The 14265-nt window shown below is 40.7% G+C and overlaps 1 protein-coding gene across 1 annotated transcript in view; it reads left to right on the top strand.

The window, feature by feature from the left end:
* The first annotated feature begins 288 nt into the window (after positions 1-288).
* The window catches only part of LOC124169296 (scavenger receptor class B member 1-like), a 64271-nt gene continuing 50294 nt past the window's right edge, over positions 289-14265 (top strand). The window contains exon 1 of the mRNA XM_046547866.1: positions 289-575. Within this exon, the coding sequence (XP_046403822.1) occupies positions 392-575 (184 nt within the window). The 5' untranslated portion in view covers positions 289-391. The remainder of the gene's footprint in view (positions 576-14265) is intronic.

Raw genomic sequence — 14265 nt, 5'->3', positions numbered from 1 at the left:
AAGCATTATTACTTGAAGGAAATCATGCTCAATGACTGCTGCTAGTGGAAAAATAATTTTGAAAAATAATGGATAGACAAATATTACCAAAAAAGAATTTTATTTCGAACAAGTTATGTGTCACGGTAAAAATGACCAACCGAGTGAGAGTGAGTGATATCAGTCTTTAATATGAACAGTTCAATGTAGTCGTTCGCGGGGGATGAACCGAAAGGTCACGAGGGGCGAAGGACCCGGTCACCCTCTCCTTTTTTTCTGTTGTGGTGTGATATTATCGGCTCGCTTCGCCCACCGACGCCTCGAAGAAGAGTTCGTCACTTGGGTCCCAACTCCTATTCAGAGTGTCTCCCTATCATTCGAACGTCCACGCGGAGAGAAGACTGACGCCAAGATGAGGTACAACGATGAACTCCTCATGGAAGGGAGGCACAACGGTACCCCAATCATCCTGGATGGGTCCCTGAATGAGAAGAAACAAGAATCGCAAAAGGAGAAGGAACTAGGGGACAAAGAGGAGGCCGCCGAAGGGTCCGCGGAGAGCGTTTGCTGTTGCCGCAGAAATTGTCCAAAAATCTGTGAGTTTTTCATAAAAAATTGTCATACTTAATTTATATTTTCGATTTCTCCGACTTGGGAGATCTGGTTTCCACGCCTATATTATTTCTTTCCTTGACTTTGTATCATAAGCAAAGCTCTCGTACATAGAGACTTTGTAAAAATACGCAAAAATATACATTACCTCACACATTGATTCAAACCGATGTCTTCAGTCGCAGAGCTTGACGCACTATCGAAGAATCGCTCTCATTTCCTTGGTCGCAAACTTTTTTCCAAGCTTTCTTCGCAGTGTTCTTAAGAAATGTCTACTACACACTTTAATGTAAATTTCTCGATTACCATATTTCATTAGCGAAAGATAACGTCTACTTTATTTAAAATTTCACGCGAAAAATGGGTACGCCATTTCGTGTTGTAAAACCATACAGATGCAAACCAAAATCTTCAAAACTCATGGTAAATAGGGCCAAAGCATCTGATCAAAGGAATATTGTGTTTTTTATTCCATAAACATCATACAACTGCATCACCACCTGCTTAAGTTCAAAGATTTACGGAGAAAAACGAGATCGCGCGCGTTTTTGTAAAATTGGTCATGTTTGAGCTGCTGTATCTCAGCAACGGATCAAATGTATGTAAAATGGCATACAGATCTATAATCAACCATCATTTATGAGTATTTATGCTAAGTTTTAAGTCTCGATCTCAAAAAAAGCCATTTTGGACTTTCGTCCGGCTTTTTCCGATTTCAGACCACTGTGCGATGGTTGGTTTGGATAGGTGAAGGCAGAGCTCACCCCGAAATAAGCAACGGGCATTTGAATATCTCACAATCATGCTAGGGAGACAATTCCTTTCCCTGGGTCGCCTTGTACTTCGAGGATTTTTGTTTGGGAATGTCCGACGGCTTCAACCGGAATTTGAACCGGAGACCCCTTGATCAACAGACAAGTGCTCCATCCAGCAGGCTATTGAGTTTTATTTTCAATTTAATCCAATATAACCCAATGTTGCTTCTAAGCAATATAAAAAAATGTATGCATCCTCAGCTCTGTTCAGGAAAGATTTGAACTAATACGTGTTCTTTTGTGCTGTTAAGTTTAAAGGCGAAATGTGTAGCTGCCACAAGGATACTGATAGAGTAGAAAATGTTCACATTTTTATAATGAGCTGCCTTGAAATTTATTTTTTTCCAGAGCAGCTCTGGGTTAGAAAGGATTAATTATTGAGTTTTAAGTTCCACTTCTGTAATTTTATCCTTCAAGATACGTCACAGGGGATAGAGAATTAGAAAATTAATGAAAATAATTATACATCAAAGACGTAATTTCTTTTTCGGTTTTAATGCAATATTTAAGCCAACGGCTTTGTTTTTCCTCTCATCACATAATAGAAAATATTTTATTATGTAGTTGTTCCAGTATTTCTTTTCCTTCTCACTGAGTGATGCAACCCGAGGGTTAATATGTTTATGTGAGGGTAGAGATCACCCCAAACTAATCCGCAGGCGTGAGACTTTATCACAGTCAGGATAGGGGGGCAAGTCCCTCTCCCTGAGAAAACAGGCAATTCAAATACTTTGTTTGGGGTTTCCGAGAGCTTCACCGGGATTTGAACCCTCGCCACAAGCGTACATTGCGAAATAAAATTTATTCATCCCAGGACTCTAATATATTCCCGAAAAAATTTAATAAACAATACAAAATGTGAAATTTAAGCACTCTTTACTTATAAAACTGAGACAATTAAAAATCACCCAAATCATCACAAAATATGTAATTTATCCTAGGAATGAAGACATATCTGGTGCTTTCCCGGCGAATAGCCTGAATAAGGTTTTCTCGAGTGTTCAGCTGGGTGTAAAATTCCATTTTCTTCTAAGTATAGAGGTCCGAAACATTCATGGTCATCAGGGATTAATGAGGGACATCCCTGATGACTAGAACGTGTCGTGACTCGGAATGTTGGATAAAATTGTGTCGAAATGTTGGAGAAAGTGTTGAGGTGGATGGTAAAGACAGGAGTTGCGTATTTTACGGGAATGAACTAATTGGGAGGGGAAGATTAAGACAATATCAATAGACCTGAAATGGACATTCATGATTCGGTGGAAAAACCTGAGGTCACTAAGTGCGCGCCGTCGTGGTAAAGGAACGTCAAGTTGGTGTAGGAGATCATCAGTAGTGAGATTCAAGAGGAAGGTGTTACGATTTTTTCCAATGATGGGAAGAAATTAAGAAAAGAAGATTTTGACATTTTGCAGTCGGTTGTTAATTCAATAGAGTTTCAAAATAGAGTGCGCATTTATGATAACCTCACAACAAGCCATGGTTGGTTGCGACATGTAAAGATGGTCGGCTCGTAGGCCATTGCCGACGAGCCGACCTGGCCATGTTGCCAAGATCGGTCGACTATAAATAATTATACATTTATGGCAGAGTAAATATCGTCCTTTTCTTCGACGGAGATTTAGCAGTCGCAAAGACACGAAGATACAACCTCTACCACTTCCCCTTCTAATTTACACTCGGGGAATGAATCTGCCTAAAAATAAATGTGCTAACGCAGATAGTCATTTAGTCACTAAAATCGGTGTTGATTTTTTCTTGCATCAACTGTATCTATTATGCTGATGTAAGCAACTATTCTTTTACGTAATGAAAAAAATTTATATTGATTATTTCGGATTCGAACCCCCCCCCCCCCCCCCCTCCATAGCTTTGGTGCAGTAAATTCGCATAAAAACAAACCTACTCAGCTGCGAAGTAACATCTTCGTAATACGTAAACGTTGAGTCCGAGTCTAAAGATAGGGAAAACCTCGCCGAGGAGCACGCTAGAAAACACTCAGGCGGCCCACGCTGTGCGTGAATGTGACGTTCTTTGGTGAATTCCATCCGCTTGGGCTTTTTCGCCAGGAGTTTGACTCTGTCTCGCTAGCCCGATCGCTCCCGCGTCCGTCCTCGTCGGCTCTTGTTAGCGTTCGGGTGAGGGATGCAGGTTACGTCATGCGCCAACCTTTCAAGTTTTTACCGACCCGACCACATTCGTAAAGTGGGGTGTCTACACACTATTGAAAACCATAGTACAATACCCACGCTCAACAAATGGCATTATGAAACTAATGGAATGCGAAATAAGTTACTATCCTGGCTCTATTTCCGATTCATTCGAAGCCAATATCGCCTCCAAACCTCATAAACAAATGTGAACGAAATCTCTCAAGGTCGCTTCAACGTAATCATAGGTTGACGCCTACATTTAAACCCCAAAATTCAATATTCGTATTATTACTAAAGTATTCTATCGACAAACATAGGGTTCCATGTAATATTTAAAGAGTACTTAGCCCGTCTCCCCTTCCTTCTTGGTCTACCCTCTCCAATTCACATTGAGGACTACTGGCTTTTTCATTCAATCTTTTCATTCAATCTAAAATCCAATTCTCATTCCTCATCCCCTAGGGGCCGGTTAAGGTTTAAGGGGTCGGTACTCATACATGGGACGACGGTGAAGGGTAAAAATTGACATTGTAGGCTTTAGGAAAATTGATCATGACACAAGAGGAACTATCTTTTTAATTCTGTACCACTAGCATGTAAATCTTGCCACCAGGAGCAAAGACTTTGCTGAGGGAGGGGAGGGGGTGGAGGGGAAGTCTCTAGTAAGTGGTGCGGGCCGTACCTCAGCGGCGCCGCAATGCGGGGTAGCGCCCTGGGGGGTGGATTGCATTACGACGGACAATATCTCATAAGCGCTTCAAGATAGGTCAAAACAAAAAAAAATCGGTCCGAAATGACTTTACTTTCACGTATTACATATGGAAAGTACTTTTTCTGCCCCAAAAAACTCAATTGAGGGTCCTCAGTACTTAGGGCCCTTGGGGCACGGGATGCCGTTATTTTAAATTGACCAAATGTTAACACGTGCATATAAACCTCATTTGGATGATTTTGAGACTAGGAAAACTGAACTTTCCTCAATTCTGAAAAATACGGGCCGGCCCACTCCCCCTGATGGGAGAGGAAGGAAGAGAATAGGATTTCTACCGATGTAATGGCCTAATTGTGCTGTTTTGGAGGATAATCGAGATAATTATTATTTTTATTAAAGTATTAACGACCGATTGAGGTGGGTTTCCATAGAGTGCTTAAGAAGCATTCTGGTAGCCACCCTTTCTTCACATACTTCCATCTTCAATTCACAATAAGGCCCACCCCCTTTAATTCTACCTAAAAAAAACTATTCTTTTCCTTCCCATCCCACGTTCCTCTAGCATTCTCCCCACTAACATCGTTTCCAACATCCCTCCGCACCAATCAGGGTTCCCACTCAACCGTGAATAAGCCGTGAATTTCGTCTACCGTGAAAAAATGGAAATATCCGTGAATTTCGTCGCAAAACCTTAAAAACCTCTCAAACTTGATTACAGAACTATGATTGACATATCAAAAGAAAAATCGATACTTCGATCATCAGTTACTCGCAGACACTGTCTACGCATTTATCTACACACGTATATTCGAAGTGCAAATGTTGGTCCGTGTGCCATAAACAGACCTTAAGCCTGTGATTGGAAGACCGGTAGCTGAAGTGTTCATTAATCCTGGCGAAAAATTGACTTTCCTGCCTCCCTCCATTTCCCACTCCCAATCCACATCTTTAGCCGGCTCTAAATTTTGGCAACTGTTGGCGACGTCATAAAAACACTTTCATTGCTGCGTTTGCTTTCCCGGCGTTTATCGCGTTCGCTAAATTTATAGTTTAGTTAAAAGCGCGGCCGGTTATTGCTACGTGATCAATATTTCCTCCGAAAATGGCTCATCAAAAGACCGTGAATTTGGCGAAATTTAGACAGTGAAAACCTGGAAAAAACCGTGAATATTTATAATTTAGTTTGAGTGGGAACCCTGATCATCTAAAAGCTGACTCTCCTCACCCACCAAGTCCGGCACTTCTTTGTATTTATTCCTCTCTGTCCACTTCACCGTCTCCATTTTTCGCCACACCCACATCTCGAACGCCTCCAGTCTACTCTCGTCCTCCTTCTTAAGTGTCCACGTTTCCGCACCGTAAAGCGCTACTGGGTTTCGCAGATCAATTCTGCTCATTCAAAAAATAAATCTAAAGGTTCGTTTGGATTGGTGAGGATAGAGCTTGCCCTGATGTAAGCCACTGGAATTCGAATTTAAAATTTTTCGGGTAGGGGGGCAGTTCCATTTCTTAGTCACCTTCGCACTACGAGGACTTTTACGCAATAGTTTCTGGAGACGTCACTCAGGTTTTGAACCCGGGACCCCTCTATCGTCATCCTAGAGTTCCACCTACTTGTCTACCACACTCCTCAAATGAATTACATTCTTAAAAATTAATATCATTAAGTTCCTGAGACATTTTAGTTTGTGAGAATGGAACGCACATGGAAATAATATTCCCAATCAAAAAGAAGAACATGTAAACAAAAACAATTTCGTTAGAAAAAGGGAGCCAAGATAACACGTGACCTGGAATTTTGCGTTTTAAATCTTGTTAGCATGAGTAGAAGTCGAAAATCGATCTTTTTGATTTTTGCTCTAAGCTTCAAACTCATGCCACGGGAATTCTGTACAAAAGCTACTTTTTAAACATAGATCTTGATTAAATTCGATATGAAATCAAGTGAAAGAGCAAAATTATATAAAAAACAAAGCAGCAAATCTGTCCTCAATGATAATATTAATTTTAAGTGTTGGCAATAAAATTTGATGATGCTTGTCCTAATTCGCTTCCCTCCACGGTCAATAAATGTATTTTAATGACTGTTGGCCTAAATGTTGGACAAGGTCCCACGCTTTTGTATTATCTGTGAGGTCTGTATTTCAATCAGGGTGTGTGATGTCGTCCATAAACTTTTACATTGTTTAGACCTTGACGTAACAGAAACGAATTGGTAATTTTTACATTGCGGGTAGCTCTAGAAAAGTAAAAATAACTGCAATAAAAGAACAGACGTTAACAATATCAGTAAACTTTATTTTTATTTAATAAATCCAAATTGATGGGAATCATGATATTTTACTAGCATAGTTACAATTGCTAAAGAAAGTGCAAATAAGGTGCGTCAAAATTCTTTCTTTTTTTTGTTTATATACAATAGAATTCTTTTTATATATTTTAATTATGGTGATAAACATAGTAAAAATCGCTTATACCTTCATGATATTTTACTAATTTATTACAAGAAATTAACATGAAGGTAAACATAAATAATTTATTTTAACCATTTTTCATAGCCCCCCATTAAGATCTAAGATAATATCGAAACGCCGGCAATTATTTTTGCATTTCATTTCACTGACCTATACTCCAAGACTATTAATTGTTAGATAAATGAGGTCATGATAAAGAAACCAATTCCGGGTATAGACCAACACCTTAAGTTGTTTGTGCCAAGAGGAAGACTGGAGAGAAACTCGGTGTTGACGTTGATCTGCTCGTAAGGATCTAACTACCTAGGCAGAAAATATGAAGATATTCATTCCTCACTGCCGACTGGTCGAACTTTGGTGACGCATTATTGAAAAAATGATGCCGAGTAAATCAGTGGATAGGTTTACGGTATATAAATCAACATACTACCCCGTAGACTGCCTAAGAAAGGCGTGTAGCAGATGGTGTTAGGACCGCAGCCGTTTACATCTTGAAAGCAAATTCTCAAACAAAATTACGACTACCATTTGTTAAAGTGTAGTACTGTTCTGGGGAAAAACCAATTCGCATATCTATCCGTTCGGCAAAATATCTATCTTAATTTATCGCTTCTGTCGGACCAGGAAATATAGTGGGGCTCTAATATTATGTTCTCCGTTTCGCTCTTAAAGATATCCATTCTCAATTTCTCAATCAATCTAAGCCTATCGCGCAGCCTCCGAGTCCTCAGCGGCTCCCAGCCTAATTCGCTTAGCATCTGGGAAACGCTGTCTGTACTCCCGCAGCAGTTTTTGACGAAACGCGCAGCCTTCCTTTGTATTTTATTCAGTTCGCGGATTAAGTCTTTCTGCACCGGATCCCATACGCTCGCTGCATATTCAATGTAGAACGAGTGCGAAATAGCACCTTTCTTTTACTTTCTCATCCGAAAATCTTCCCACAATACGCTTGAAGAAACATAATTTCTTCAGGGCTATGCCGCAAATATTCAATACATATGTTCCCTAGGAGAGGTTCGAAGTTATCGTAAATCCCAGGTACTTCACTTCGTCTGTTGCCTTTATTTTAAAACCATCCACAGCATAGATATGGTTATGATTGGACGACCCCCGCAAGAAATGCGCCGTCATGCATTTGCTCAGATTAAGTTCGAGTCCCCACTCATGGCTCCACAAATAAACGTTGTCGAATTCCGATGATAGAATTTCATAGTCAGAGTGATCACCAATTTCGCGACAGATGACAGCGTCGTCAGGAAATAAACGTATTTTACTGCTAATGCGGGAGCAGAGATCATTAATGTACATAATGAACAACAGGGGGCTGATTACGCTTTCTTCTGGAACACCCAATGTAGCTTTTGCAACATCAAAGCTAATTTCGTCAAGAACTACTTTTTGTTTACGATCACTGAGAAAGTCGCGTATCCGGTTGACAACTGTTTCGTTTAATCCGCATGACTGTAGTTCGTATAAAAATTTGTATATGTGCTCTCCAGGAGAGGTTCGAATTTATCACAACTCCTACGCACTTCACTTCGTTTGTTGTTTTTATGTTAATACCATCCACAGCATAAATATGGTTATAGTTGGACGATCTCCGCAAAAAAAAACTGTGCCGCCGTGCATTAGCTCAGGTATGTGCCCCTCGTGTGTTCATCGCTGTAAATAATAGTTTCGCCGGCATTGAAGATGGTTTCTTCAGGTCGAATAAGTGCACAGCGAAGGTTTCGGACGTATTTTATGCACATCCGTTGGAGTGCTGTACCCCGAAAAACAGAACGTAACATAGAATAACACATATAGATCTCCGACCCGAGTATGTAGGCTGAAGTCTCGAGGATGGGGTTCAAGCACTTAAGAGTAGAAACTCAAGCGTTGGCTATGGAAGATGTTCACTAAGCCCTGGCCGGAGCGTAGCAGATCCTCCGGCTATACCTTGGAGATGGTTCCCCAAGTACAGAATTTCTGGGGTATTTATACCCTTCTCTGGACCAGGATGCTGCAGTGGGCGGCGTGAGAAGAGTCCTTTGCGAGGGATTCCCACGGAAACAGTTTCCCAGGGAGAGCAACTGCAATACTTGGCCAGCGCAGGGATGCAGACTTACAAAAAATATTGGGGGTGGGGCAAACCGGGGATCTTGCCCCGGGAAATTTTATAAGTAGCGAGTCTAAGCATTTTAGAAGAGTCATATGATCAAAATTAGAACCCTGATAACCCGAATCTCGATATCTGGACACTCCGGGGGAAATCGACAAGCCTGACACATTTTTTCCTCACACTTATAACGAATTTTTGAGGGGGCTCAGGCCCCATGGAGTCGGCGCCACTGGTCCAGTGGACAGGTGGACCATTAAGCAAAAACCCCTTATTTCACATTTAAATCCCAACACGGCTTGGAAGGACGTCTGCCCAAATTATGACGTCTGACCAGTTGAGCGAACCCAAGGAACGAGCAGCTGGACCTTAAAAATCACCTCTCAACTCTAAGCATGACCCTCGAACACTCCCACGCCAGCCTCAACGAACCCATAAAATACCACGACAGTTTCCACCAAGATACTTACAGATAGAAGATGGGGTGACATGCATAACAGGAGTCTGGTGTCTTCTCGTGCAGCGGATTTTATTTATTTATTGCCAAACCACCGAAAACAGCGCAAATCGCCTTTAAATCAGGATTTTCATAATATGTAACATTTTAAAGCACAATAACATTCATGCCCTGGATAGTGGCAACATATCCAGACGGGACGCGAACCCGCGACCTTTCGGATAGGCAGGCGAGGACTTCATCCCTCCACCACCGAGGCCGACCTATGTTTATAGTAGACGGTAGAAACCTCCTCTCAGCACTCCAACGACTTGAAGAAGCTGGCTGGAATGCGGGTGAAACCGTTTTCCACAAAGATGGACGTACGCGGTGGATATACCATAATCCTCTCCGCAAAATCTTCACCACATCGCCAAAGCCTACACAACAATTGTGCAGTGAAAAAATTGCATTTCTAAAATGATACCACGTGGATACACGCATAAAATTGTCGGGGATGTGGTGACACAAACTAAATATTTATTTATTTCCTTACAACCGAAAACAGCTCTAAACGGCCTTTTAAATGGGGGTTATTAACATGCTAACAGTTTAACGTACACAAACAACCATGCCCTGGATAACTGGGTAACTTACCCAGGCGGGACTTGAACCCGCGACCTCCTGTTTGGCAGGCGAGGACCTTACCCGCCGCCGCCACAAAGGCCAACAAAATACATGTATTGTTAGCAGTATTTAGAAAGAGGAAAATAAAACCATACTGAAATCACTATTACATCGCCTAAAAAGACCAAGTTCCGGTGGTTAGGTGCTGGCTAATTTATGAACACGATCTTCCTTTAACTATGAAGGAACGTGAAAAAAATCACTACGATGGCTTTTTTAAATTTATATCGACGTTCGTTTCTTTTGTGTGTGTTACATTTTATGTTGCTGGGCTTCCTATTTGTAGAGGTTGACACCCAAACATTAGGGCGGATCGCAAAAATCGATTTTTTTCAAATCCATCTGGCCCAATGAAAAAAAGTTGTGGGACCGATCAAAAATAAGGCCTGAAAAATTTGAGACCTCTACGTGAACCCCTGACCCTCGCTCAAATGCGATTTAGGGGGGGAAGGTCAAAATTCGAAAAATATAAAATTTTATGGTCATTTCCTATAGATTTTGCCGAGTTACTGCCCTTTTAGGGCAAAAATGTCGTGCATTTTGACGTATCTGCCACCGTTTAGCCACAAAATGCCTAATTTGAGTCCGCGCCCGCGAAGAAAATATTACAACGCCCGCGCAGCGTCGCGGATACAAGAGCTGCTAGCCGATCCCGTCCCCTCCCCGCTCGCTTCTCCCCCTCCCATGCCTTGAATGCAGCAAAATTCATCTCGCGTGTGCTGCTAGGAGGGCGTTTATCTTTGATAATATAAATCGGAAGATGGTATAAGGTAAAAAACGGTGCGTAGTGAGACGACTTGTCCCTTATTTGGAGCCTCGTCGGCGTTAAACAAATCGATGTTACCAACTTATAGAGAAGTGATGAAATATTTTTAGATCTGCGAACGCAGGAAAGGAGCCTGCGGTCTACGAAGCGGCCTCTCGAGTGGCTATAAAGGTGTGGGAAGGCTATAAAGGATATACACTTCTATTCCGGTATTGTCCGACAGCTGTGTCTAAATGGATTTTGGGTGAAGGCCGCTCGCGTCCCCTCCCCGCTCGCCTAAAATGCACCAAAATTCACACCAAGTGCGTCTTTCTTCGTTGGTCTTACTAATATTTGATGTTTCAGCATCGTCCGGTGAGGAACAATCACGAAAGAATTACTCAATTATCTTCTTTCCACTCTATATTTCTTATATCAGTGTCATTCCTCGTCTTTCGCTGCTGTCAACAAAGTTTCGGTGAATTCTTTCACGAATATCTCGTCCGCATGTATAATAAAAAGAATATTTAACTTCAAATTTGAACGTTCACTAATAGATTTTTCATTTCCACAGCGCTAATGTCAGATATAGCCGAAGGAACCGGAGTCTCTCTCCAATATATCATCAGCGTGTAGTCCTTTACGTCGATATTAAAACCCAGCAATTAAAAAAATCTCGGATTTGTAGCCAAACGCATCCTTGCAGCAACGCAAATTGGGTCCCTAGATTACCCTCCCAATGTTTATGTCGCAAATCCAAGTCAGCATAGTGCAATTAGCAAATAGACCACAGTAAGGGATGAAACACGGATTTAATGCTTTCCCGACGAATGATGTGGGTTAACTCTTTTCGGGATTCAACAAAATTTATCTCTTATGATGAGCCCCGAGTCGGAGATTGAAATGTTGGCCATTATGGAAAAATTAACCCGGTGGGAATCCCGAGTTGAGTTTACTCTTTAAGGGATGTTGGAATTATGCTTATAGCAAAGGGATGATGCCTCCTTTTTTAATTTTGTGTATCTACTTTTCACTCCGAAAGGAATCGATAATCGCATAATAATAATTTTATAACTTTTGCTAATCCTCTGACGGGCGAAGCAAACCTCCAAAAGTGGGACCCTGTTTCTTCAATTAACACCACACATTCCCCTCTAAACTTGTATTGATAAGTCCTCTTGCCTTTTTTCATCAGACAGGAGTATAGTCTTTCGTTCCAATAAAATGGAGCCCTTTGATGAAATCTCTCTTTTCTTATCCACAGTAGGCAGGGCTGGGCAAAATACAGGCCGAGGAGTATTTGAAATACAAAATACTGCACAAAATGTATTTGAAATGCGAAATACCAAATACTTTGGACTTCGGTATTTGAAATACAAAATACAAAATAGTATTTTAAATACTTTTTAAAATACAAAATACACTTGTAAGGAAACTAAGACATCTTTTAAAAAGTTCTAACACATAAATAAACATAAAAATTCTAACATACACATATACATTTGAGATTTTTCAAAATAAAAATTATCAAATGTTGCTCTCTATGAATGAATTACTCCCCTTGAGGAATACAAGTTTTTCAAAAAGTTTGTCTGACAGAGCTCCCCTCACAGGGAAATGGATAAACCCAGCAAGTGAAAATAAGTCTTTCCACTGGTGAAGATGAGCATAGGCTTGTATTAAATCTGATGAACATTTTCTTAATATTCGGATAATTTTGTAAACTCGACAGCGATTTGTCAGTATGTAGCATCTTTTTCTGTGTACGTAAGTGATTCTGGTACACTAGCTTTGATGTATCTTACGAAGTTATGACTTTTGCGTCGGCTAAAGTTGCGGGAACGATCATTGCTGTTGTTTGGTTCCTGCATATACCTCTATCACAGTTGGCAGCCGCATTTTCCCCGAAGAAGTTCCAATTTGAGTTTATAGTCCTTAATGTTTATTTTATGAGGAAAGTAGAGATACAAATCGGCTAATTTCATTTTCTTCGAATGAATTGATGAAGAAAATTTTTGATACTATTTTCCCGTACAAGAATTGACGATGTTGACTCATCGATCACCGATTATTCCCTTTTTTCCTCAGTTGTCGAGTTTCTTTAGGATTCAATCCAGCAGCTATCATCTTTCTTTTCGTCAGCTTGTCTTTCAAACTACTTCTTCATTGGGGGAAACTTATGCTCCTCCTTGCACTTACACGCAAAAATATCGCATAATTAAACATGTTCCTTCAAAATTGTTTGAGCTTTATACTTCAATAAAACCCTACTTTTTGTCTATTCTAATTTTCCGTAAGTTATAGTACTTCCTGTGGTACCGCTAAATCCATTTAGTCACATTCACAATGGAAGAGAAGCGCGTCACCATAGTTCGCACACATTTATAGCCACTCGAGAGGCCGCTTCGTAGACCGCAGGCTCCTTTCCTGCGTTCGCAGATCTAAAAATATTTCATCACTTCTCTATAAGTTGGTAACATCGATTTGTTTAACGCCGACGAGGCTCCAAATAAGGGACAAGTCGTCTCACTACGCACCGTTTTTTACCTTATACCATCTTCCGATTTATATTATCAAAGATAAACGCCCTCCTAGCAGCACACGCGAGATGAATTTTGCTGCATTCAAGGCATGGGAGGGGGAGAAGCGAGCGGGGAGGGGACGGGATCGGCTAGCAGCTCTTGTATCCGCGACGCTGCGCGGGCGTTGTAATATTTTCTTCGCGGGCGCGGACTCAAATTAGGCATTTTGTGGCTAAACGGTGGCAGATACGTCAAAATGCACGACATTTTTGCCCTAAAAGGGCAGTAACTCGGCAAAATCTATAGGAAATGACCATAAAATTTTATATTTTTCGAATTTTGACCTTCCCCCCCTAAATCGCATTTGAGCGAGGGTCAGGGGTTCACGTAGAGGTCTCAAATTTTTCAGGCCTTATTTTTGATCGGTCCCACAACTTTTTTTCATTGGGCCAGATGGATTTGAAAAAAATCGATTTTTGCGATCCGCCCTACCAAACATCCCAGTCGGGATTCATTGAGTAGTGTGTTAGATTTGAAGCCGGTTTTTAGAGAAAAATCTAACAATAATATTATCCACTGAGAAAACTTTGCGTGAGATTCTAGTAAACGTGCGTCAACGGCGATATTCATAAAGAAAATTAGCGATGGTCCTAGTAAAATTACAGGAAAGATTAGTGTGGGGTTTGGCCGCGTTTGAATTAACCCTTAATCAGTGCAAAATTCAAAATTTCAGGTGAAAATATTTTTTTTACATTAACGCCAAACAATTATTACATTATATAAGCAGTACATATTATTTTATTTGCAAATTTTTTATCAATAATTAAATAATGTCATTACGGCTAAATGAACAATTTTCTTTGGTGAAAAATAAATTCAAATCAAGACTCCATAATGAACATAAGACGGCATGGTATGGGCTTCCGAATGTCAATAAGCAATAAATTATGCAAACAAATTATACCAATTATACACCAAGTAGTGATCATCTTGCTCCCATTTTTGATGATGATTTTCAGAATTAAAAAAAAG

This window comes from Ischnura elegans, chromosome 12 (genome assembly GCF_921293095.1).
Source record: "Ischnura elegans chromosome 12, ioIscEleg1.1, whole genome shotgun sequence".
In the NCBI taxonomy this organism is placed as follows: domain Eukaryota; kingdom Metazoa; phylum Arthropoda; class Insecta; order Odonata; family Coenagrionidae; genus Ischnura; species Ischnura elegans.
This window is presented reverse-complemented; position numbering and strand designations above follow the sequence as displayed.